Source organism: Aythya marila (assembly GCF_965140915.1).
Source record: "Aythya marila genome assembly, chromosome: 2".
In the NCBI taxonomy this organism is placed as follows: domain Eukaryota; kingdom Metazoa; phylum Chordata; class Aves; order Anseriformes; family Anatidae; genus Aythya; species Aythya marila.
Window position 1 is genome coordinate 36,551,035 of NC_139043.1, and position 23,552 is coordinate 36,574,586.

The 23,552-nt window shown below is 42.7% G+C and overlaps 1 protein-coding gene across 5 annotated transcripts in view; it reads left to right on the plus strand.

Moving 5' to 3' along the window:
* The window catches only part of CREB5 (cAMP responsive element binding protein 5), a gene marked incomplete at its 5' end in the record, with an annotated part of 257,184 nt that overhangs the window by 228,928 nt on the left and 4,704 nt on the right, over nt 1–23,552 (plus strand). For 4 of the 5 annotated variants that reach the window (XM_082752545.1, XM_082752544.1, XM_082752543.1 and 1 more), the window contains 3 exons: nt 16,678–17,001; nt 22,039–22,266; nt 22,955–23,063. In XM_082752545.1, the coding sequence (XP_082608671.1) occupies nt 16,678–17,001; nt 22,039–22,266; nt 22,955–23,063 (661 nt within the window). Of the gene's footprint in view, nt 1–16,677; nt 17,002–22,038; nt 22,267–22,954; nt 23,518–23,552 lie in introns of all 5 variants that reach the window. The other variant, XR_014316827.1, reaches the window with a different exon arrangement.

A 23,552-nucleotide genomic window follows, 5' to 3' on the forward strand; every position in this document is an offset into this window, starting at 1 on the left:
GAGAGAAATACATTTTGAAGAAAGAATTCATGTCAGATATTACACTGCAGATAAGCTGTGTCATTAGCTGTGTGGATTGACATCATGGGTGAAAATTTTGTTACTTAAAATTACATGTTTATTTATTTTCAAAAAAATTATACTTCCAGAATCAACAGGAGGAAAAGGCTAGATAAATAAATAAATAGCAGTGTCCCTAGTATAAGAACGAAGACAAGTTTCATTTTTAAATCAACATGCATAACAATAAATACTCTCTTGGAAGTAGCTTCTACAATTTGTCTAAATCTAGTTAAAACTAATATATGTGTAATTTCAGTGGGTAGAATTTGGTTGACAAGAGCATGCACAAGTTCACAAAACAGTTTTAAAGTAAATCATCATTATTCCTTTTGTGTTCAAATCCTGTTAGATGTATGTTCCTCCTGATAACATTATTTCTAACTCAAAATTATAACAATTTGAAGGTCAACATGACACATCTGTGCCTCAATGGTTTTTAGCTGGGAGAAGATCATGGAAAAGATAGCCTTTGCAAAGTATGGACTTTGAAGACAAGTGGAATGGTACAGAACCCTCCTTTAAAAATTGAGGATGTTAAGCAAGTGAGTGAGGTCATCTTAGAGTCTCACTAAAATATTACAGAACGCTATTGTACCAGGAAAAAAAAATGCTGATAAAATTAATGGGGAAGAATTAGGTAGAATTTTAAACAACTCGCAGGCAGTTTTAGCTGTCACTGAATCCTGTTATGTTTTCCTCTCCATCTCAAATGTAACACGAAATAAAATGATAATGCAGTTCATTAAGCAACTTTAACAGAGAAGGAAATAATTTTGTGACCTGATTTAGAGCTGTACAAAACTGACTGTAGCACTTGAGTACAGAGTGAGCACGAAGCAAGTTTTCTGTCCCAAGAAGCAGGAGGCATTGCTGCTGGCTAAAATTGTGTATCTGACTTGATGACTAGAGTGGTCTGATCCATTTGTAGGGCAGTGAGAGAGGAGAAAAGAAGAGAAGGATGGAGGAGAAGGTGAGGCAGTTGCAAGGTGTGAGGTGAGGGGAGAGACCAATCAATCACTCCTATTAGCTGCACAGCATAATAACTGCTTTACAATTCACTGGTGTATGTAGTACATCACATCCCTTACCTCTAGAATAAGAAGGTGTAGTACTGCCACAGTTAGGGCTGAGAGTAGCCTACTGTCTTTGTCTCGTGATCAAGTTCATTTGAGCATGTGGAGTTACTTTTGATTTAAAAAAAAAAAATCAAAAAAGTTTTAGTGGGTTGCTTTTAATATTGTTTTTTAAAAGTTGGTAATGTCTAGACTGATTTCTTGCATTGCAAAACATGCTGAGTGTCCCTCTCGCTGCGAAATGTGTCTTGTGATTCATAGGTCCCGGACACCCGCTTTAAGAACTGGAGCACTCAAGCTATAGATTTTCGCTGTCATAAAAGTGATAAAATGTATTAACCTAAACAAAACCGCCTCTGGCTGGCTTCTGAGAGCTGAAACGCAACCAGATGCTTTGCTAACCAGCAGCGCTGGCATGGCAGTGGGGGAGTGGGGGCCAGATTCCCGGCTGACACACATCAGCAGAGCTCCCCTGCAGCCAGCCGGGGCAGCGAGCATCCAGTGGGCAGGGAGGGGAGGAGAGGGGGCTGCCTGCCTGCCGAAATTCATCTGCCAGCACCAGCTCTGGAGAAGAAAACAAATCGGCAGCAAAAGATACAGGCTCCTTGCCTTAGCTTTGCTTTTCTTTGAGAACAATTTATGAACTGCGTTTTGACTGCTGAGCAGTTGTTTATAAACCAGCGAGAGAGGAGAGACAAACAAAATGAAAAGAAACAACAAAAAAAATTGAATAGTCACACACTCAAATTCAGAATAACTCTATCTTGCCAGGTGATGACAGAGTTGCTTCAGACTTTCTCTTTGAAGGTGTGCAGCTTGCTGCTCTGGCCAGTGAAGCAGTGAATTTATTAGCTGCTGAGAAGCAGGGGTACATAATTCAGAAGAGATAAATTGGCAATCAGATGGTAAAGATGTGAGAGATCTCTTTTCTGCCTCAAAAAATAAGCTCCTTATCAAGTCCATCTTAGTCAGAACTTTGGGGAAACAGCTGCTGAACTAAGAGGAAAAGTTCCTGCTTGTAGCAGGGAAAGAGAAATAATTTATTGAACTGTAGGACATGGTACGTCCCTAAGTACACCCCCATGTCCATATCTACATCCTTATGTGCATAACCTACTTACCTGAGAAATTTAAGTCTGTGGGATATTATGCGAGAAGAAGTATATATCCACTGATTTGTTAGAAGAGTTGCACTATTAGATTATTATTTGTTTGACGTTAACTTCCAAAACCTAACCACATCATTAAAGCTTATATATATATATATATATATATATATATATTTTTTTTTTTTTCCTGTTGTCTGTTCATAGAAGTAAGAAAAGCTACTGCCTCTACTAAGGCACAAGGACGCAAATCTTTACTGCATCCTGGGGATGCACAATGCCATAGGCAGGAGAGAGTTAAAGGGACCAGGGCTATTCCCTGTTTGTAAGCAAGTCAACTCTTGGACTGTGTTTCTGGCTCTGCCACTAAGGGTTTATATAATGTTGGGGCAATCTTGGAGCTTTAGTTCACCAATCTATAACTGGGTCTGACATCGCATTCAGTGACACCATGGGAGATGCCCATAGGTTTCATCTTTACACCAGCACAAGGTTTCTGCGGCATGGACCCATGCAAAAGGACCAGTCAGCCTCCACAGTCAGGTCGTGTGTTTACAAAATGCTCTGGATTTCCTGGAAAGTGTGAAGTATTATTGTTTAATCACAACAGATTGTGTCACTAATTCCCAGGCTGGTTGCCTCATAGACCTGAATTGACAAACCAAGCGCTCAGGATATAGAATATTTGGAGTGGCCTGAAATTGTGCCTACTGTTGGCAGAAGCTGAGAAACCTTCCAACAGGGACTCAGGCTCTGGGATTCCAAGAGGTTCCCTTTTGCTTTTTACAAAACAAAACATTCATATCTGAAGACTGTGACTGCTGCCTTCCTCACATAGGTTAGGTCTTTGCTAGATAGCTCTTTATTTTAATCTGTTGATTGCCTGATGTTCGATGGAGCTATAGGATTGCACATGAGTTTATTGAAAACCCAGGCTCCTGCTCTATTGAATAAAACCAACACAGGCCCAGAATTACACAGGACAGCTTTGCATTGAAGTTTAATAGTTTAATTTCACATTACACTGACACACACAGCAGATTTTCTGCAACATGACAGTAAGTGCTTGTTTCTAGTCTTTCTGCTCTTGGCAATGCAATACCTGCAAACTTACGGCTTCTTTTTTTTGTGACGGTTGCTTATATTTATGATGGCAAGGAGTAAAACATATTGAAACAGTCGTGGTTACAATATTTATAGATTCTGAATGCATATTAAATTAGAAGCAAAGGAGAAACGGAATCACATTCGTTTTGTAACATTGTACAGTTAAGGCCAGGACCATTCCTGCCAACACATCTGCAAATGTTTTAGCTTGTAACTGAGGTTCAGAGCAGCATTGCTAAACATGGGTGGATGGTATAGTACAGCTGAAGTGTCACCCATCGAATGAAGAACCCCACAGAGAATCTGGCTGGAGTAATTAATGAATCCATTTGGAAAAGTCAGTGCCCTTCAATTAGCCTGAATGTAGTGAAGCAGATGGGATCCCATCCTCCAGGGAGAAAATTGAGAAAGATCCTAAGAAATACTGCATTGGACTGATTTATCTCGGTAATTATAAGCCTCATTTGCACAAAACTGTTCAATATGGCTGCAGTGAGAAAATTAAGAATTTATAAAATGTTGATATGTGGTCTAAACTATCAGTGGGAGTGGAGTCATCTGTCAGGCAGGATCTCAGTTCAGAATATCAAGCCGATCATCAAGCAAGAGGGGCTGAAAGGCAAACTTCGCCGTGGAGCTGGGGGTTGGGGAGTATGCATTTCTAGGGAACCCTTTGTTAAAGAATCCCGTGAGTTCATCTGCAGTTGAAACATTTGCTGCCATCCTGATTTGATAGGGAATCCTTCCTTGAAATATCCTGTTGCCTTTTAGAAAGTGAAAGAGCATCTTTAAAGAAGTTTAAAGGAAAAAAAAATCTTTAAACATCTGTTAATGGAGAAGCAAAAGAAGAGAAGTTGGAGTGTCTGTGTCCTGTCCTTACTCCAAGGAGACCCTCTAGCCTTGTGAGCAGTCTCGTGTTTAATCTGAAGCATAGCAGGACTCATCTGTGTGAATGGGAAGCTGCACAGTGTCTTTTAAGGGCTAAGCTGGAAGCCAGCACGTCTCTATTTTAACTGTGTTTATGTGTAATAGAGAAGGAAGCCTGACATTTTATAGAAGCAGCAAGAGAAAAATAAACGCTATTTATGACAGCACTGAAAACATGTAGAAATCATGCTCTACAGTTTCTAGGGCTGAGGGAGTTTTTGGCTTATAGGGAAATGGCACTCCCTCGACCTGGATTTTTTGTGTATTTGGCGTTGTTAGAAACACCTCGGCCCAGGTATTTCCAAGCAGCATTTTGCACAACGTCTTCTAAATGTGAAGTTTCCATAGAGTCAGAAGTCTCAGCCCTCCCATGTAGGCAGCCCCATGGAGCAGAGGTGTGGAGTGTGGTTGGAGCGGGGAAGGCTGAAGACGACTCAGGGAGATGGAGTGGAGATGCCTGGTACTAGACTAAGCCAAGGCAGCATGAAACCTGCCTGCAGCCAGGGAGCAGGGAGGCCTTGCTGTGGCCTTGCTGCTATCAAACCCTCTGAAATGTTTTCCTCACTCAGTGCGTTTCTGTGCCAGTCCAAGTCCAGCCTCTTTTGTCCCCTCTCTTTTCCTCCTTTCTCACAGACGTCCCCTTTTCAAAGAATATAAACATTGGTGGCTACCTGGGAAGCACCCTTCTGTCCCCCTCCTGCCTCTGCCATCCACTCCGTGCTGCATCAACGGGTTGGCTTGAACACTTCCCCATTGAAGCTGAAATTCAAAGTGCATTCATTGGTTTTAATCAAATGAAAATCTGGGCAGAATGTCAGACACAGCAAACACTTTGAGAGCGCTGAGCTGAGGGTACAGCTCTGCTTGTAAGCCTGCTCTGTGCATTCACTGTCGGGTGAGATGCATGCTGTCAAATTTTGTGTTTTGCTTTTTATTTTCTTACCTCAGGAGGCCCAAGTCGACGTGGTGATGAGCGCTGGCCGGAGCCATCGGGCTGGGATGCTCCCACGCGTGGGCGTCCGCTCAGCCCGACAGCCCACAGTCTGAGGCTGGCACAGTGCAGCCTGTGACTGCACCTTCTGGCCTTCTGCTGATAAATAAGCAAGCTAATTGAATTAATAAACAGATAGCTCTTTTTCCTGCCAGCTGGAGCACCATCAAAATGTGTGATAAATTATCTGTCAGTGCTTTAACCGCAGGGAAAAAAAAATGAAAAAAATCAGCTACCTCAACCTTTCCTCTCCGACCCTCCTCCCCCTTTCCTCTCTCCCAGTCCCCCCAAGTCCCCGGTTTGGTTGGCCTCCACCCTCCCCTCCCCTCATCTTTCACCCTTTGGCAGGTTTCCAAGGAGAAGTAGCTGCGAGACAGGAGCTTACGTGGCCGTGCCGCTAATGGGTTATTAAGGCTGCGGGCGGTGGCGGGATGCTGGCGATGCCTCTGCTCCATGGGAAGGCAAGATGGGTGCTGTGGGACACAGGGATGTGCTAGAGGAGCAGGGGGTGATGCGGTTCGCAGGCTTCGTGATGTTGTGGTAACTTCTCTGTCTCTGTGAATACTGGAGTCTGGGGTATGAAACATCCCCAAGTCAGGGCAGGGCAGGGATGGTGTGGAGTAAGTGCATCATCACCAAACATTTGTGGCCCTCTGTGTGTTTTCATATCACAAAGACCCTGAATCTGAAGCAAGCTTGGATACAGCTACGTGTGGGTATGCCTGTCCCTGTCAACCCCATCAGAGAATGCAGGGTGCCCCAGCTCTCTCCTCCCTCTGTGCAGACCACAGGCATCCCACCTGCCAGCACACAGCGGTTTCCAGCCAACCTGAAGTATAACCTCCCACAGCCGAGACAGAAGTTACACACCAAATGTAGTGAGAGGTGTGTACCCATGAGAAGACTAGGCAGCAATGCCTTAAACTGACTTGCTGGTGTGCCAGCTGAAAAGGAGAGCTTAGCCATAATGCTTATCCTGAATTTTACGAAGGTGAGGAGAGCATGATTTTTGTTGTGGTTTTTGTTTTGTTTTGTTTTTTAATTTCAAAAGAGAGGGAAATGATGGGACAGGTGGGCTCAGTGATTTCTGTAATACATAATATAGCCAGGAGGACTTTGGTCGCTGCCATCGCCTCTGAAAGTGCTGTTCCCTTTTGGAAATAACAAATAACCCATGCAGAGCCCCTAAGCAGCTCTAAGTAATGGGAGACAAGAAAGACCTTGCTGCTTCAAACCCCAGGCAGGAGACAAATCGTTGAAGTGTCTACTGCATTACCTTGATATCCAACATACGTGTGTAAGTGCTTGTGATCCTTTGCTGGCCTGGTTTCCTTCACTGCACCTCTTCTATAAACTTTGTAGTGAGCGAGCTGGAAAAGCTCCCTGTTTCTAAAAGCCCCTCTCTTCCTAAAGCAGTGAGAACGGGAGGTGCCGAGAAGTGCAGTCACTGAGGAGACTGAAATGCGAATGAGATCACAGCGCTATGATCTTGTTCGGAACATGACTTTTTTTTTTTTTCTAGTGCATATGTCAAATGAATCAGACAATGGTGGTGTCAGGAAGATGGATAATGCTGTCGGCAAGGCTGGCAGAGGAGACAGGAAGATGTGTAAAGCACCAAAACAAGGCGGTATTTATGCCTTTCTCCCACGCTCATTAGAAGTACACAAGAAATATTAAAAAAGGAAGGTAGGGCAGCAGCAGGAGCAGCCTGACGTGCTTTTCAAAAGACTCAGTTCTGCGGGGAAGGACAGTGAGCAGGGACAGGTAACCAGTCTGCAGGGACCCTGCCCTGTGAGCACATGTTGTCCCTCTGCTCCTGGCCACTACTTCTGGCAGGCAGCTGGTGCGTGGGAAGGTGTCTGGGTCCCTGAGGACCCTCACCAGGGAACAAACACCCACAGTGCCACAGTCAAGCGAGGCAGGATGCTCTCCGTACCTGTCGCTCAGTGCTGGAAAGGAAATCCTGCTCCTGTGTCAGCCACCACAGCTGTGGGTCTAGCCAGGCCCCTGACCCGTGGATATTTGTTCTGCGTCCTGTGGTACGTGCTGCGGGACAGCCCAGTGCAGCTGTCCAGAAATGGCAGGATGAGTCAATGGCTTACCCAGCAGACAGCATCCTTCCCTTCCCTGGGGATGGCTGTTTTCTGGTTTGCTCTGACACATCGCCGTGAAAAGCACTAGTGCCAAAGAGTAAGCATACTGCGCAGAAGAGAGTGAGCAGCTGAAATACTGCATTTTAGTAAGTCAGTGCTTGTCCGCTAAGCCATGGTAAGAGTGTTGGGATGCATTCCTAGCCCCTTCAAACACAAAGTGGAGCCTATTACCATAAATCACTGTCACGGTTTCTTTTTCCCAATGAAAAAAAGAGTATTTCTGGGTTTGGTTCTTTTTGTTTCTCTTGTAACTATAATACTGTAACTATCATAAAGTGTTAAAAAAACTCAAGGAACTTCTAGAGTAGCTAGCTGGGAGAGGGTTGAGATCTTGCTGTTCCTAGAGCCTCAGGTAGCCTTGAAATTCAATGCGTCTGACCCCAGATCCCCCTGTTTGAAAGCAGCTGATACATGCCGGGCGGTGAAAAACAAGGCAGCAACTTGAGCTGCGTATGGATGAAGGGGGACGGTGTGCAGGTGCAGGACAAATGGGGCACGATGGAGGCAGCAGCCTGATGGGTAAAGTCAGGGGAAGACTAGCGGAAAAGCTGGGAGGGCGTGCAAGACCTTGCAAGGTGGTGTGAAAGGACAGTATTTATCAACACTGATATCTTGAATGCTGAATATTTGTGATATCCTGGCAGATAACTGTCAGCGTAGATTATATTTATTTTATTACAGGCAAAATTGACACAAAATGAATGTGTTTACACTCTTCACAGTTTGTATCTATGTACTACACGTGATACACGAGTGCACAAAATTAAAAAGTCACTAATGACTAGGTTATCTTAGGCAGATAATTGAAAACTGTCTGCTGAATTAAAAAGATTTTTTGTTTGTTTGATTTTGTTTTGTTTTGTTTTGGGGGGAGGGGGTGTCAAATGCTGTTATTCAGCTTTATGAATGTGTGAAATAACCCATAAGAATATTCTAATTTTATATGTCTCTGTACTGTACCTTAAATTCTAGTCTTCAGAAGAAAAAGAAAAGGAAAAAAAAAAAAAAAAAAAAAAAAGGATGAATGCTTGAAAAATATTTCAGGAATCACTTAAATTTAGAAATTAAGGGGGAAAATAACTTCACCTGAAACTATGTGGTGGTGAGACAAAGTCTAATTACCTGCATTGAATTCTCCAGTCAGGCTAATAGGGTAATGATCATCAATACTCTTTCACAAAGAGCCCTGGGATCCCTAATGACTGTAAGTGGTCAGGGCTTTGGTTTTACATTTCAGAGTCTGGTTGGTATAATCTTGAAACAAAATCTGCAGATCAGATCGTAGCCTATACACAGTCAATGGGTTTGTGTGAGTGTGTGTGTGTGTGTGTGTACGCCCTTGAGCAGTGCACATCTGGGATGAAATCAAAGCACTTTTAACTGCACATGTATCCCATTTCTGGCTTTCTAGTAGCCCTTTAAATGTGCTGGGTTTAATCCAGGAAAAACGAGTATTCAAAATCACACCAGTGAAGGAAAAAAAAAAAAAGAACAGCAACAACAAAAAACCCAAGTTTTATATACTTGGATGGCATTTTTCTTTGAATATGAATGACTTAATCATAATCAGCCCTAGTGAGAGGTGGGCGATGAAAGTTCAGAAATCTTCAGACAGAGAAGGACTTTGAACCGGCCTTTCTCATGTCCTTAGTGTATATATTATGCTTGTGAGAGGGAAAAAGAAAGAAAGCAGCTTGCATCTTCTGTAAGAAACTGAAGTCACTCTTCAAGGGGTCTGGAGACTTCAGAGCAGTATTCTGCTGAGAGAAATTTGTACGGTGCTAATCCAGTCTGATCTTTGAGTACAGATTAAAATACTCAGACCTACAACATTGTTCTCAGTGTTAAAAAGTCCTCTGATGTGAGGCTTTGCTATGTATCTGGCTTGTATATTCAAATCCCAACCTTCCTCTGAACTCAATTCCCACTTTTCTCATTTAATACATTCAGAAGTGTTCATTATGTGCTCAAGAAGTTATATATAGCAATAGGAGCACTGTGCAAACACTTCCTGCTTTCACTGTACTAGAAGATGGGAACGTGGTTTCAGAAGCCTTTGCTTGCCAGGGCAAGGAAGACCGGAGCTTCAGCCCCTTGTCAGAATTTCATGTCCAACGTGCTGTCTTTCAGCTCTGGAGTAGGCTGTAATATGGGCATTAGAGGACACATCTGGAAAATGAGCACTGCAGGCTCAGGTTTCCTCAAGCCCAACTTTTGCCACTTCTTTGCAGGGTGTAATACTGAGCACTTTTATTGCCACCTCCTTTTTTTTTTTTTTTTTTTTTTTTTTCTTTTCTGTGTTTTCCACAGGTGATAACCTGGCAGGCATGATATGAAAATATACCAATGATAAATCTTGCAGAGTAACTAAGCAAAACACTGTCTATTTGGAGAATGAGGATGAAGATATGTGCCTGCCCACTGACTGCAGGCACAATCAATTAATCCCCAAATTGTCAGGCCTTTTGCTGTCAGAAACCTGCCTCTCCAGGGGTAGGTAGCTGCTAAGTAGCAGCTTCGCTTTTGGACTCTGGCACATAGAGGGGAAATGAGACAGAAGCTGGTTGTATTTTTTGGATCCTTCTATTGGTATTGTATGTTGAAATTATGTGACACTATTTGCCAGTAATAAATCATTTCTCTGTCTGTTGTGTGATTACATAATTAAATATCCCTTGTCAAGGATACAAATGCAGGGATTGACTTAGACTTTGTGGGAATTAGGGGTTTGATTTTTTGAACTTTACATTTCCTGACTCCTGTGCAAATCAAACCCAGTTGTTTAATACTGCATTGAGAAATGATTCATGCAAGAAACAGTATATATAGAGAGAAGCATAAACCATATTTTCAGTGTATTTTCTGTCTCGCCTATAATTTATTTCTTCAGTACAATGCATGTAGAATAGTCACGAAGAATTCAGTATTTTTCTACTCATCACCCTGAAAAAAGATGGTGCATTGCACAAGGATAATGATGCGTGTGTCCTTGGTAAGGTGCTTTGAGATGAAGAGAAGGAAATTGCTAGGTGGGAATGGGATGTGAACTCATTCGTGCTTTCTGCTCTTCCTGGAGTCGCCATTCTCAATGACATGCCATCACCGGAAAATGGCAGTTCTGGCCATGTTCCCTTGGGCCACCCTGGCTGCCACCTGCATTGTATAATTTAAGACTGGCACTAGTCCGGAAAGGTGTCACTTGTCTTGATGTCCCTGGGAAGCCAGGCTTCTCCGTGCCCTGAGTTTGGAGATACTGCAGCAGCTATTACAGCTGACCCGTCCTTGAGCAGCATGGTGTCTATTAGTTTTATTGTTGGTTTGATTGTCTGCAGTTGATTCTCACTACTTTCTGCTGAAGTTCAATTCAGTTTGTGTTTGGAAGGACAAGGGAGCAAATTTGTTGTTTTTATTAGAAACTAAGCTCTACTGAAGGCTTGATGACGATCCATTGTTACTGGTGTTACAAAATCCGACTAAGTGGGCAAGAAAGCACAAAGAAAAGGAAAAGTATAATTCAGATTTGCCAAACAGCCTGAGAATAATTAGAAGATTAGCAGTTTGGCACTGTTTACAGGCAAGTCGTGAATTAAATTCATCCCCCTTTTCACTTTACATTAGTGCATGTCACTTTGGTTCTGGATTTCACATCCTTCACACACCTTTTGCTCTTCCTGCAGTCAATATGCAGGACTGTCTTTTATTGCATGAGAAATGAAGGAGAAAACATTTAATGTGGCATCAGAGACTTTCTAATCGCCAGTCTCTGAAATGTAGTCATAAGTATCTGCAGTTCACTTATTGGTTGGAGATGAATCGCCTCCAATTTGCTTTTATGAATGTGAGTGGAACATTTGCAAACAGTGGTTTCTGTTATTGACACTGAAATGCTTGTAAGAAGCCAGCTAGAAAAGACTAAAGTGGCATTTGTGCTTAAGTTTTCTCACCACTATCACACTTTGAGGAAAGGACTGAATTCAGTGTGATGACATGCCGTATGCTGAGTGACGCTCTGTTCTTGGCTTTAGCTGCCACCAGCTCAACTCTGTGTATTCATCTTGGGTTTGCAGTTTGGATGAGAACTAGTGTAAAAGGATTTGACCATCACAGATGAGAAAGCAATATTGGTGCCACTGAAGTCAATGGGATGTTTGCCATGAAGTTTGACTAATCAAGATTTTCACCTTGTGGTTGTTACCTATTTGCAGACGTGTGGGGTTGTTTGATGTCTATATATTTCTGATTTCCCATCTCACTTTAGTCTCTTCTATCCCCTGCATGGAATTTATTCCATTCCTGTGTAATAGGGACTAGAATCACAGTCACTGGTACAAGAAAATATCTTTGAGATCACATTCCATCTGCCTGCAGGAACCTGATAAAATCTCCTGACAAGAATATACCAGACATTAAACTGATACTACAGCTAGTCTTGTCCCTTCTCTACTTCAGTGGGATTTGGGCTAGCAGACCAGAAAGGGAAGAAACACTTTAATGAGCACAGTAATGCATCCTTATTCAGAAGAGCTCAATCCCATTCAAAATCATGGCTCCATGTCTGTCCCAACCTAAAATTCATCTGGATGACATAATAGCTTATTGCCTGGTACAGTCACAGACCACTCAGGTAGTAACATCTGTAAAATTGTAGGGGATGTTTTCATTTCTCCACAACGGAATAAATGGGAGGAAATTGTAGTTTATTTTCATGTATATATTATGGCATATAATATAGTATAATATTTATAGCCTGTTAAATTGTAAATATAACATTATAAATATTACAAATATTTATATAAATATGAAAGCCCCAAAATGATTTGGGTTTTTAGTTGTGGAAAAGCAACCTCCAAAATGACGGTTTTATTATCTTTTTTTTTTCCCTTCTAATAAACAGAAAAAATCCCGGTGATTTTTGACTAGCAATTTCTGAGAAAGAAAAGTGGGACAAAAAACAAGAACACGCTGAAATAGATGTCATGATGAAGAAATATTACAAAGTGAAACAATCTTGAACTGCAGAAGTGTTCAGGGAGCTGATATTCTTTTTCATTCATGATCTGAAATGCTTGCAGCCCATTTTTGGCAGACAGCAAATAAATTGTGGTCTATGTTGATACAGAGAGAGACATCAGGCAATTCACTACTCTATAACGTCAGGCTTAAGATGGTAGAAACACTTTCAGAACCAACTGTTTCCTGAAAACCATATTCTGGGTACAATTATAGCTTATTTGAGACGTTAACTTATATGATATCCAGTGGGGTGGCTTCGGAGTAGATGTGTCAGTTAAGTGCATAACCATGAGCAATAGCACAGGGAACACAATACATGTACCTGTGGAGCAATAATATCCATTGTTTCTGTTTCCTCCTAAACATTAAACATGAGAATTTATGTACTTCTGGCTTCCTGTAGGATCAAAAGGGAGTTTTCTTTATTTACTCGATCAGAGGCAAAACAGACTGTGCTCTGTCAAATGGTTGCTCATCTCATCTGCGTCAGCGGCTGCCATGAATGGAAATGCCATGATGGAGTGGAAATCAGCTGTAACTGATGTTGGTTGATGTGTTAGTTTGATCAAATAATAATTAAAAATAAAAATAAAAATCAGTAAGGGCCAAAAGATTGATAAGATTAGTACCTGCATTTCTTGTTGGCTTGAGTGGTATCTCCAGGTTGGGGTGAATTTTTTTGAAAATTGTAGTATAAAAAGAATGAACTTGAGGACTGGTCTCTAAGAAACATTATCACTAAGGTTAGCACAAATTTTGATTTTTGGTGAGAGCAGCTCTGAGTGGTGAGTCCTCTGTTTCGACCCCATCTGGGGAGTTGCTGAGTGCCCCCAGGCTCTGGTGTGGTCAATGACACAGTTCCTGAAAACCTGAATGGCTGCAGGATTGGGTCCTGGGTTATAATTTCATTCTAGATTTGATTTGCTAATGAAGTCAGTGCAGTAAGCTCAATTTTGATGCCATCTCATTTTATTTGACACTAAAATAAAGCAGCTGTTTGCAATTAGCACACATAAAAAGAACAATAACAAAAATGCAGCCTCCCTTCCAGCTCTACACATACACAATGCAAAGAGTTCACAAAGTTCTGGTGATTTTTTCCCCCTGTGCTCTAAACTAAAACATCAAAACCAATTGATCTCATTGAAGACTGACTGAAAAAAAAAAAAAAAAGTTTATAGTTCCCCAAATGTGTCTGATTGGCAGCGGTAACTCGTTAATGAAAGATAAATGCTGCCCTGGGTGCATGAGCATGCAGGGCTCTTGCTGCTGCAGAGCTGATCTAAGCATGAAGTTAAAGAGATGCGAGGGCCGGGCGATCGCTGCTGCTGCGTTGGGATGGGATGAGGTAGATAGCTGGTTTCTTACCAGGACTCGGATCCAGGGCAGCTGGCCCACCCTCCCATTGGGAACAGTGAACAAGGAGCTTGTAAAATACACAGACCAAATGGAAATGACCCCTATTGACTGAAACCAGCTGCACGTCAGACCTCTCGCTGTCTCTCTTGATTTGCTATCTCAAATAAATGGATGTGGTAGAAGGGGCTACGGAAAGAAAACAAAATAATTTATTCTCCTTGAAGTCGTGCCATACTAATAAGCCACAGTTTTTACAGCTGAAAAAAAAAATGTTTATTCGCACATTAAGTTTTTCCCTCTTTTTTTTTTTTTTTTTTTTTGGCTTTGAAACTCTGCAGTTTAGAATACAACTTGCTGCAGTTCAGTTCCAAAGATTTTTGACAAATATAGCATTGATAGATTATGTTAGGTATTCATCGGTCATAAAACTGCTGTCCAGTGAGAACCTATTTTTGCATTGTGATTCAGAAAACAAAGTTACAATAGCTTTTGTTGGTGATTTGGTTTAGTGTTGTGTGGTGGCTCAGCTCCGTGAAAAAGGTTTTAACCAGTTTTGAAGAAGAATGATGTGCTGACTGACTCAGATGATTCATGTGGTGTTTTCTGTATTTTTCTGAATACACTCCTGGCTAACACCAGTTACTCTGAGCATTGTAAAGAGCTGCTTGCAATTACCAGGGTAGCACTTGAACTCAGAAATGTTAAGGATGACAGCTGCTGAAGTCCTCCATTTTATACCCAGGACAGGTTACTGCTGTTGATGGCAGATTGAGCTCATTTTGGACTTTAGAAGTAAATACTCAGCAGTAGGGTAAGAGGTATATAACCTTGCTGCTATGGTTGCCTCGTTCTCTGTTTGAAAAGATTGTCAGGTTGTGACATGTGCTATAGTGTAGTAATAATTTGATAGGCTTTATGTGAGGAAATTTCTTAAGTCGGCAGTCTAGTTTTCCTTAATACAAACTGAAGCATGGATACGTCTTACAAAAGTATCTTTTCTTTTTTAAAGTCTTCTTCAGCCAATTGATCATTAGTGAAATGAGCTACCAGACTTGGATTAATGGATCTATTAGTATGCCTCACTGGAATGACCTTCATAAAGTCTGCAAAAACGTATGGGATACAAAAATCATGGGATTATATTTTGGATCAATCCTGTTTCCTTTTTTTTTTTTTTTTTCCTTCTAAAACCTTTTCTATGATACCTTCATTTTCTTTCCTTTTTGTTGTTGTTGTTGTTGTTAAGAATTTGTTTCTTCCTCACTCACAGATGCACAAGTAGAACAGGGCAGCAGCTTTGAACGTAGGATCCTCTACCCATGGCCTTGCAGGGGTATTGCACAGACAGATGTTATTTCAATACAAATTAGATTGAAATTCTTGTATATAGGTTCTGAGTGTTCTGCCAGGTTCATTTTGCTTTAAAGACGAAACCAAAATGCAATTTGATCTGGTCATCACTCCTCCAACTGGCAAGACTTAGACACACGGGCTGTAGGATTTTCTGAGTGTCGTCTGTGACCCACAACACTTGCTATAGGGAAAAGCACACCTCTGTTTCTCATACTTTTTCTCGCTGGCTCTCCTGTAGAAGGCATCTCTTACTGATGAGCTGTCTGCTCGTCATTATATTGTCTGGTTGGATAATGAATTATGAGCTAGTTCATGGGTTATTCAAATCATGCTAGTCTGGCATCAAGTGATGCTGTGAACCTCCTTCCTTCCATTTTCTTCCTACCATTTTCTGCTGACTAATTGCTTGGACTGGTGAGAGTAAAGCAAGTGCATGTTGATTTCTTCAAAGTGAAAAGAAGTCTTGGGTAACTGCCTGGAAAGAATGAGCTACATTCAGCAAGACAGAGAATTATGGATGTGAAGGAGGTTTCTACAGACTTGAAAGAAGCCCTTCTCTTAGCTGACACCTATCAGGCACTAACTTTGGCACACTCCCCAAAAACACTGGTGATTTCAGTAATTTGAAGGGTAGGACTACATCAGCAAGGTGGCTGTATTCCAGTGTAATTCACAGCTTTGGGGTGGCTGTGCAAATGTGCTGAAAGGGAACTTTTTTTTTTCTTTTTTCTGTATTTCAGTTATCTATCACACAAGGACCCTATCCTGCAGTTCAGAACCTACCAACCTCCCCATTGCCCTTTGGTGGTGTTTTGGTAAAAGTGAAAGAATCCCATCAGTATTAAGGAGAAAATTGCCCTAGTCAGGGCTCCAGGGCCCAACCCAGTACAAAACACGAGAACAGGGGTTGGCATGCAATAACACAGCAGATATTTGACCCTTTCAGCAAAGAAAGTGGATCAATTTGAGATAACCCTTACTATTTTCTTGTCTTTCTGATTTAAAACAACAACAGCAGCAAAAACAACCAAGCAGATTGGGTGCTAATACAACTGTAGAGCACTTTGAATTGGAAAACCACTTGTCAGTGCAATATATTTATCAATGTTTATTAAAATAAAATCTGTTGTAACAAGGAGGGGAACTAAGTATCAGACTTTGTTTCATCTTTATTTTCATCAGACCTTTCTTGGTCTGATACAAGCTTGATAAAGCTACTAAGCTGGCCAAACAGAAAAGAATGAAAGCCAGTTATTTCTCCTCAGCAGCACAGTAGGAAAAGTGCAACTGTTAAGTTTCAATTCAGATGTTTACATCTGTACATATTTACAGTGGAAAACTAGATTAAAGCCCAAGAATATGTTCTTTCTCAAACTGAAATAAGATGCTTTTCATCAAGGGAACAACAGGAAAAAAAATAAATAAATCTCAAAACACAAGAGAAGGGACCATTTCCACACAGCAGAAATCTTCTGAATGCTCAGAACTTTGTGCATAAATGTTTAATTTTCTTCCTTGCTCTCTTCCAGAGATTGAAGGCAGCACTGACTCACCACCCTGCCGCCATGTCGAACGGGAATATGAACACCATGGGCCACATGATGGAAATGATGAGCTCGCGGCAGGACCAGACGCCACACCATCATATGCACTCACATCCTCATCAGCACCAGACACTGCCACCTCACCACTCCTACCCACACCAGCACCAGCATCCAGCACACCATCCTCATCCTCAGCCTCATCACCAGCAGAACCATCCCCACCACCACTCCCACTCGCACCTTCACGCACACCCGGCACATCACCAGACCTCGCCGCACCCACCCCTGCACTCGGGCGGACAAGCACAGGTAGACCTTCATGTCATGCTGCATCGCTGAGTTTTGCTGTTATGTGGAGTTAGAGCCTGCTGCCTCCATTGTTTCTTCTTGTACGCATGTCTTAATAGATACTAGCCCCTCCAGCTGCTCGTAAGTGCCTGCTACCGGTGGCAGGGAAGCACTATTCAGAAAACAGAGTGAAGCAACAGTTTATTCTGGTGCTTAATTTCCTATATATTTCTAATATTTTACTTAATAAGGAGCTACATGTTTTTTCTGTGCTCTGATCTCTGAAAATTGCCACGCATCCTTTTATGGATGAAGTACGTTATGAAGATTAATGTATTATATATGTTGCTTAACGTGCTTGAACCTAAACTTCTCGGGCTAAGATTTAAAGAGCTGTATGTGTGTTCCATCTACAGAAATGCATAGCACAATATTTAGTGAAGTAAACTGGCCCTGTGTATGCATACTCAAAGTAAGGAATGTGTGTGTGTGGTATGTAAAGAAATAACCTCACTGAACTCAATGACATATTTATTTCCTGTCAAAGTGGAGATAGCGATGATAGATTGTTTTAAGGTAAGATACACTGGCTTAGAGGAAAAGAAAAAGGGTTCCAGATCTTGTGAAGGGGATGGCAGCCCCCAGCTGTGGAATATGAGAGCAAGTCAGAATTAGGTAAGAGTGCAGGCAATAGTGGATACTGTGTCAGGAGAAAGAGACAATGAAGCCAGTCCAAGGAGAGAGATTTAAATCAGGAAGGGAAATCTGAATTGGATTCAGATGATAAGAGCTCAGTGAATGTCTCCATTGAATGAGATGGAGGTCTCCGTTTTTAGACCAGGTATATTGGCTTCAGCAATTTGGGAAATTCAGTATCTGAACTGAATGTTTCTTGAACTAACGAACTAGTGAACAAGGACTTCAGCGAGCATTTTTTAAGAGGAATTCTACTGATATTTAAAGTTTCTGCATCAGAGAGATCACACAAGAAAAACAGAACTCAGTGGCCAGTGAATGTAATGTGTCAGGTCTGGGGAGCAAATTTAAGGAGGACAAGTAGGTAGTGCACAGAATGAGGACAAAGAGCCAGCCGTAAGAAGTTCAGCCTGTGAAGTATTGTGTTGCTTGCAAATACCTTTCAGACAAGCTCTTAGAAAACATTAAAGAAAATGAGAGGATTTGGCTGACATCCCAGTGTCCCACAACATTAACTATTTACTAACATCTAGCTTTATTATTGCAGAGGCTGCAAGCACATGGGATTTCCCTAAAGCATTTGCTAATGTAAAATGAATTGTCAGCTTTAGAGAAACAGTCTAAATAAGAGAGCAGCAGACTCCCCTGTGAGAAGATGTCCAGAGCTTTCCTAAGTTTAGTTCAGTTTTTACTTTGTGAATTCAATTATTTTCCCATCTGTTAATGAGTTATTTTCCTTGGAGTTGTTTAAAAACTCCAATAAAAAGACATTATCTCATAACAGTGAAACCAAAAGTAAGCTGACGGCTGTCTAGGAGATCCATGAGAGAGTAAGGGTGAAGTTGTGCTTAGCACTTTGTGCGTGCAGTAGAGGAAGTCACTCAACCTCTCTGAGGCTTTTAAAATGAGGGTAATAGCAGTGACACCTCACCAAGGAGCTGGGAGGGTAAACATGTTAATGCATGTGGTGGAGTCCAATACCACAGTGTGGGGCACCACTGCTAAAACGTCCATATTTTCACTTACAGCAGGTGAGGAGAAAAAAAAAACTCCCAGTTTTAAGAATGAGCCAATGACCTACAGCTGCCTTTCCTTCTTAATGTAGGTGTTGCTGAAGCTGTTTTTGAGTCGTTTTGGTTAGAACAGCCTAGGCTCCTTGTGCTTTGCATTCCCTGTTAGCTAGGTACCCCCAAAAGGCTTGCAGGCAGACACCAGGGCAGGTGGACTGACTGGCAGCCACAAAGCTATGCCAGATGCATCCTGGCGCCACGGAGTCTCTGGAGCAAGGCCCACACAGTAACATGAGCTTTTCAGGGCACACAGTGTCACTGGAGGCAATGGGCCCCACCAGGGATCAAGGAGGTCTTCACCTTGACCATAGGTGTAAGTGTCACCAAAAGGTTGTGAACAGGGGGTGATGGCTGATGAGGCTTAGTAGGACTCATAGGATCATCTGTTCCTTGTTGCATGTCTACTCCCATGGTGCAAAGACAATAATGATTTCTGAACAGATGCGTTAGTGGGGAGAGTGGAAGGGTTTGCTGCAAGAGGGAAACACAATAAATACATGCTTATTACTTTTTAAGCGCATCCATATTCTTCATGGTATTGACAGACTCCTCCAGAAGACATTAATTTCATGGTGCATTTTACTAGTTATTAACCTCCTTATTCTCCTAAGCCAGATTCTTTGGTTCCAAGCTGCCTGCCAAGAGGCAGCATGGTCCACACTGCTGTGGGCCATTCGCTCCCGTGTCACAACTTTGTGTTATTTTACACCACACCCTTTTGTAATGTCAGTATTCATTTCACGCATTTCACATACCATTTCGGTACATGGGGAGACCAGTGCTTTGCCAGAATGAGTGAATGGGTATTAATTTTATGGTAAGTTGCAAAGAACAGAGAGGAACATTAGATCAAGGATAAAACTAGAAATGGCCTTCTAATACATTCTGTTCTGAGAAAGAGCTATTTTACCAAGTTGTAGTAGTGTTGCCTCAGCTACTATAGTCATTGTTGTGTTGGTCCCATTACTGTTTCTTCATATCAGACTTATCTATTAAAAATCAGCTAATCGTCCCATGTGACATTATTAGTGATGTAATGCCAGCCTTTCTAATTAATATCTGCCAGGGATGGAGGGAAGATTTTGTCATTGTTCTGAAAACACATGCTGACTGCCCAAACACTGACTGGTACCTTCTGAAAACAAACCGACTCACTACTTATACAGGAGAAAATGACCATAAGGAGGAAAAAAAATATATAATAATTCTATAGTCACCTTCTGCTGTCTGTGTAGCAGACAGGGAGAATTAAGAAACAAGACTTTTTAATGCTAGATGAAAAAGGAGAGAAATGGGATAAGGAAAGCTTTTGGTGTCCAGAAACATAAATAACAGATCTTTGAAGTCTGGAAAGGTGTTGTATGTGAGAAAATGAAAGCCCTTTGATGCTCTGTTGACATTAAAAGGGATCTCTGAGGCCTCTGCACTCAGACATATTGCTAAGGAGGTGGCGTGCTTGGCCCCAGTGGACAGGGAGCAGCTGGCATCCCTCGGCGGTGATCTCCTGCGGGCAGCCAGGGCATTGTGGCAGGGAAGGGAGCAGGCGGCTGCAGTGGAGGGACAACCCCAGTGTGGGCAGAAGACTGGAGACTTTACCTGCAAACATAAGAACTTAATACACACAGAAATTTTAAGAATCAGGCAGAAAGCGTGGGGTGGCTAATTTATTTTTAGAAGCTTTTTAAAATTTTATTTCTTTCTTCTGCTCCTGCAAGGGAGATTCCCTGACTGTGCAACTGAAAGCTGAGAATAAATCTGGCTTCATGCAAAAAGCATTATCAGATGCACGGAATAATTACACATGAAATTGCCACTGTAATTGACACAAGTCAGCTGGGGGAGGGAACAAACAGTTCTCTTCTTCACAGCTTGTGTGGTGATTCTAGACAGAAAAGCGACCTTGCAAGACGATAGTATCATTTCAATTGAGACAGACAGATGTGTTAGGCAAACACGTGTTAATTGCTGCAGTTGAAATTCAGAACTCAGCCTGACAAAGCACTGAGTACGTCCACTCCCTATAGTCAAAAGGAAGCACCTTGAAGGTTTGGGCCTTTGCCAGAACAACAGCATTAATTTTGAGTCAACAATTTTGGTTTCCAGACTGTTCCAGACTCTGCTGAAGCAAAAGCGGCATGAGCAGCACCAGCTTCTCCAGCTGTGTGCCAGCAATCTGTCCTGAGCCCCAAGCAAAATCCAGAGCCCGGGGTCCCAAGGCATGCGCACCATCGCAAGGCAGGAAAGTGGTCCAAAAGCTGGTGACTCCCCAGCACCATTTGCTTCAGAAACACCGAGCGTTACGTCTGAGGCTCATTCCTGACTGGGATGCAGACATGTATTCCACCCACGGGGAGTCAGCTCAGACTGTTGGCTGTTGTCCCCATCATGAGCCTCTTCTGTAAGGGCACAGGCCAGTTGCTCTCAGCAGCAGGACTGATAATTTCCTTCACATGAAAAAGCATAAACACATATTTTTCCATATTTTCATAGCAGAGGGGATAGGACTGTTTTTTCACGTCTGCTGTCAAATAAATAATAAAATAATAAAAAGGAGTATAGCATCAAAAAGAGGTCAAAGGGAAATGGCTGAAAAGGGGGATATGGCAGTACCTACATGTACTGCAGGGATACCAGCCACCCTTCAAAACCCAAGTTTGAATTTAGCTCCCTAAATCCTTTCTTCTGACTCCATCTCATGGACACCAAGGTCTCCTGGCTCCACCATCCACTCCTGTAGCCTCCAGAGTGCCCTCAGACATGAAAAGTGTTTGTAGCTCCCATCTCCAGAGGTTTTGAAGTATGAGAATGGAGGTGGAAGAGCATGTGAAATAGAAATGTCCCAAAATTTTGGAAGCAATTACAAAAAAACAGAGAGAGAGAGAGAAAAAAAAAAAAAAAAAAAAAAAAAAAGAGAGAGACAGAAATAAGGCCCCTACAGTCTTCTGCTTTGATTAAAAGAGCTGCTGAGAGAAACTTGACGTTTCAGCTTTGAAATAGGTGGTGGCAGAGAAAGTACCTAAGTGACATGTTTTTAATAACTAACCGTAAGAGGAAAAATATTTTCCCTACTAATATGCAGAGAATCATTTCAAAAAATCTCCCCTTTGGCCGGTGCAACTCGTTGCCAGCAGCTAACAGCGGTGGCATCTGGCGGCGTCTTTCAAGGCATGCCTTTCCCAGCCCTTGCCAGGAAGCCCGCCGTCCCACATGGGAGATGCCTCTCTTCCCTCCAGCATCGCTCCCTCCACCTCTCCCCACACCTCAGCACCGTGTCCGACCTCTCCCCCGCCAGGTTTCGCCAGCGGCGCAGCAGATGCAGCCCACGCAGACGATACAGCCGCCGCAGCCCACCGGAGGCCGCCGGAGGAGGGTGGTGGATGAAGACCCAGATGAAAGGAGGCGGAAATTTCTGGAGAGGAACCGAGCCGCTGCCACGCGCTGCAGACAGAAGAGGAAGGTCTGGGTGATGTCACTGGAAAAGAAAGCAGAAGAACTCACCCAGACAAACATGCAGCTTCAGGTGCGAGCTACTGTCTGCGCCCCCGAGGACACAGAGGCCCTCTTTATGCTCGGTGCTACCCCAGCACAGCCAGCGCAGCGCGGGGCTGCAGGCACAATCAGAGTCGGTTAACGGAGGTGTCTGTGCTTCAATTAGGGGAGTAATTTCATTTTAGCAGGATAAGCCAGGAAAAGCTGTCTTGGGACTTAGAAGCCTTCACTAGACAGAGTTGTATTTATTTTCTTTTCTTGTCACTGCATTTTTTTTTTTATTTTTTTTTTTTTTATATATTTTTAAGTGCCATTAACTCAGCTGTAAAAGACTTCTTCAGAGCAGGGCATGTAGCTAAGCCCTAACTCCAAGCCGGTGAGATGGGAGTGTAAATAGATGGGAAGGGGATGGATGTAACTATGACAATAAAAGCACGCTGAGCAGGAATGGTGCCCTTCTGATAATGGGCACAGAAGTTAGTTCACATGTCAGCTTACGGCTTCAAGTCTGGAAGCCAAGCTGCCCTCAGAAGGAGTTCTAAAATATTGTCAAGGGTAAACATTACCATAAACCCAGCTACGGGCACTGATTATGTCAGTGCCATTTTTGCCCCTTTCGTACAATGTTGTAGAGTAGTTTCTATGTTCTTGGATTTAAACTTTGCTTAACAGCGCATTTTAAGCTTTGTGGCAAACCCAACTCTCTATTTCTTTTCTAGAACGAGGTCTCCATGCTGAAAAATGAGGTAGCACAGCTGAAACAGTTGTTGTTAACGCATAAAGACTGTCCGATAACAGCCATGCAGAAAGAATCACAAGGATATCTAAGTAAGTAGCTGGTATGTTTGCACTGTCTCCACACCACGCGCAGGAAAACACAGTTTCTAGCTCTTCCCTCCAGAACCCCTTCTTGGCCATATATTGTCACTTGAGCCTCTCTTCTCAAACATCATCCGAGCCGTCCCATCTCCTGCCCCTATTTAATCAGCCCTGCTTAAAAACCAAAAAGCCGTGGTTTGCATCCAGCACAGCACCGCTGGTCCCCCCCCGTCCCTCCACCCTGCACGGCGATGCGCATGGATGGACGCTGGCTCCCATGCGGAGGATCCCCGTTGAACCCAGAGCTCCAGACCTGCAAGAGTCCTCCTGGGCACAGCGCTGCCAGCACATTAAAATAACTCTCCAAAGGAAGGTTGTAAAGGAAAGCATTACAGCCCCCTCCAGCGAAAATGGTACTGTGCTCTGACAGTGGCGCAGACCAGGCTCGGCGCAGGTTTTCAAGGTTTGTTCTTTTTTGACTCTTAACTTGTGTATTTT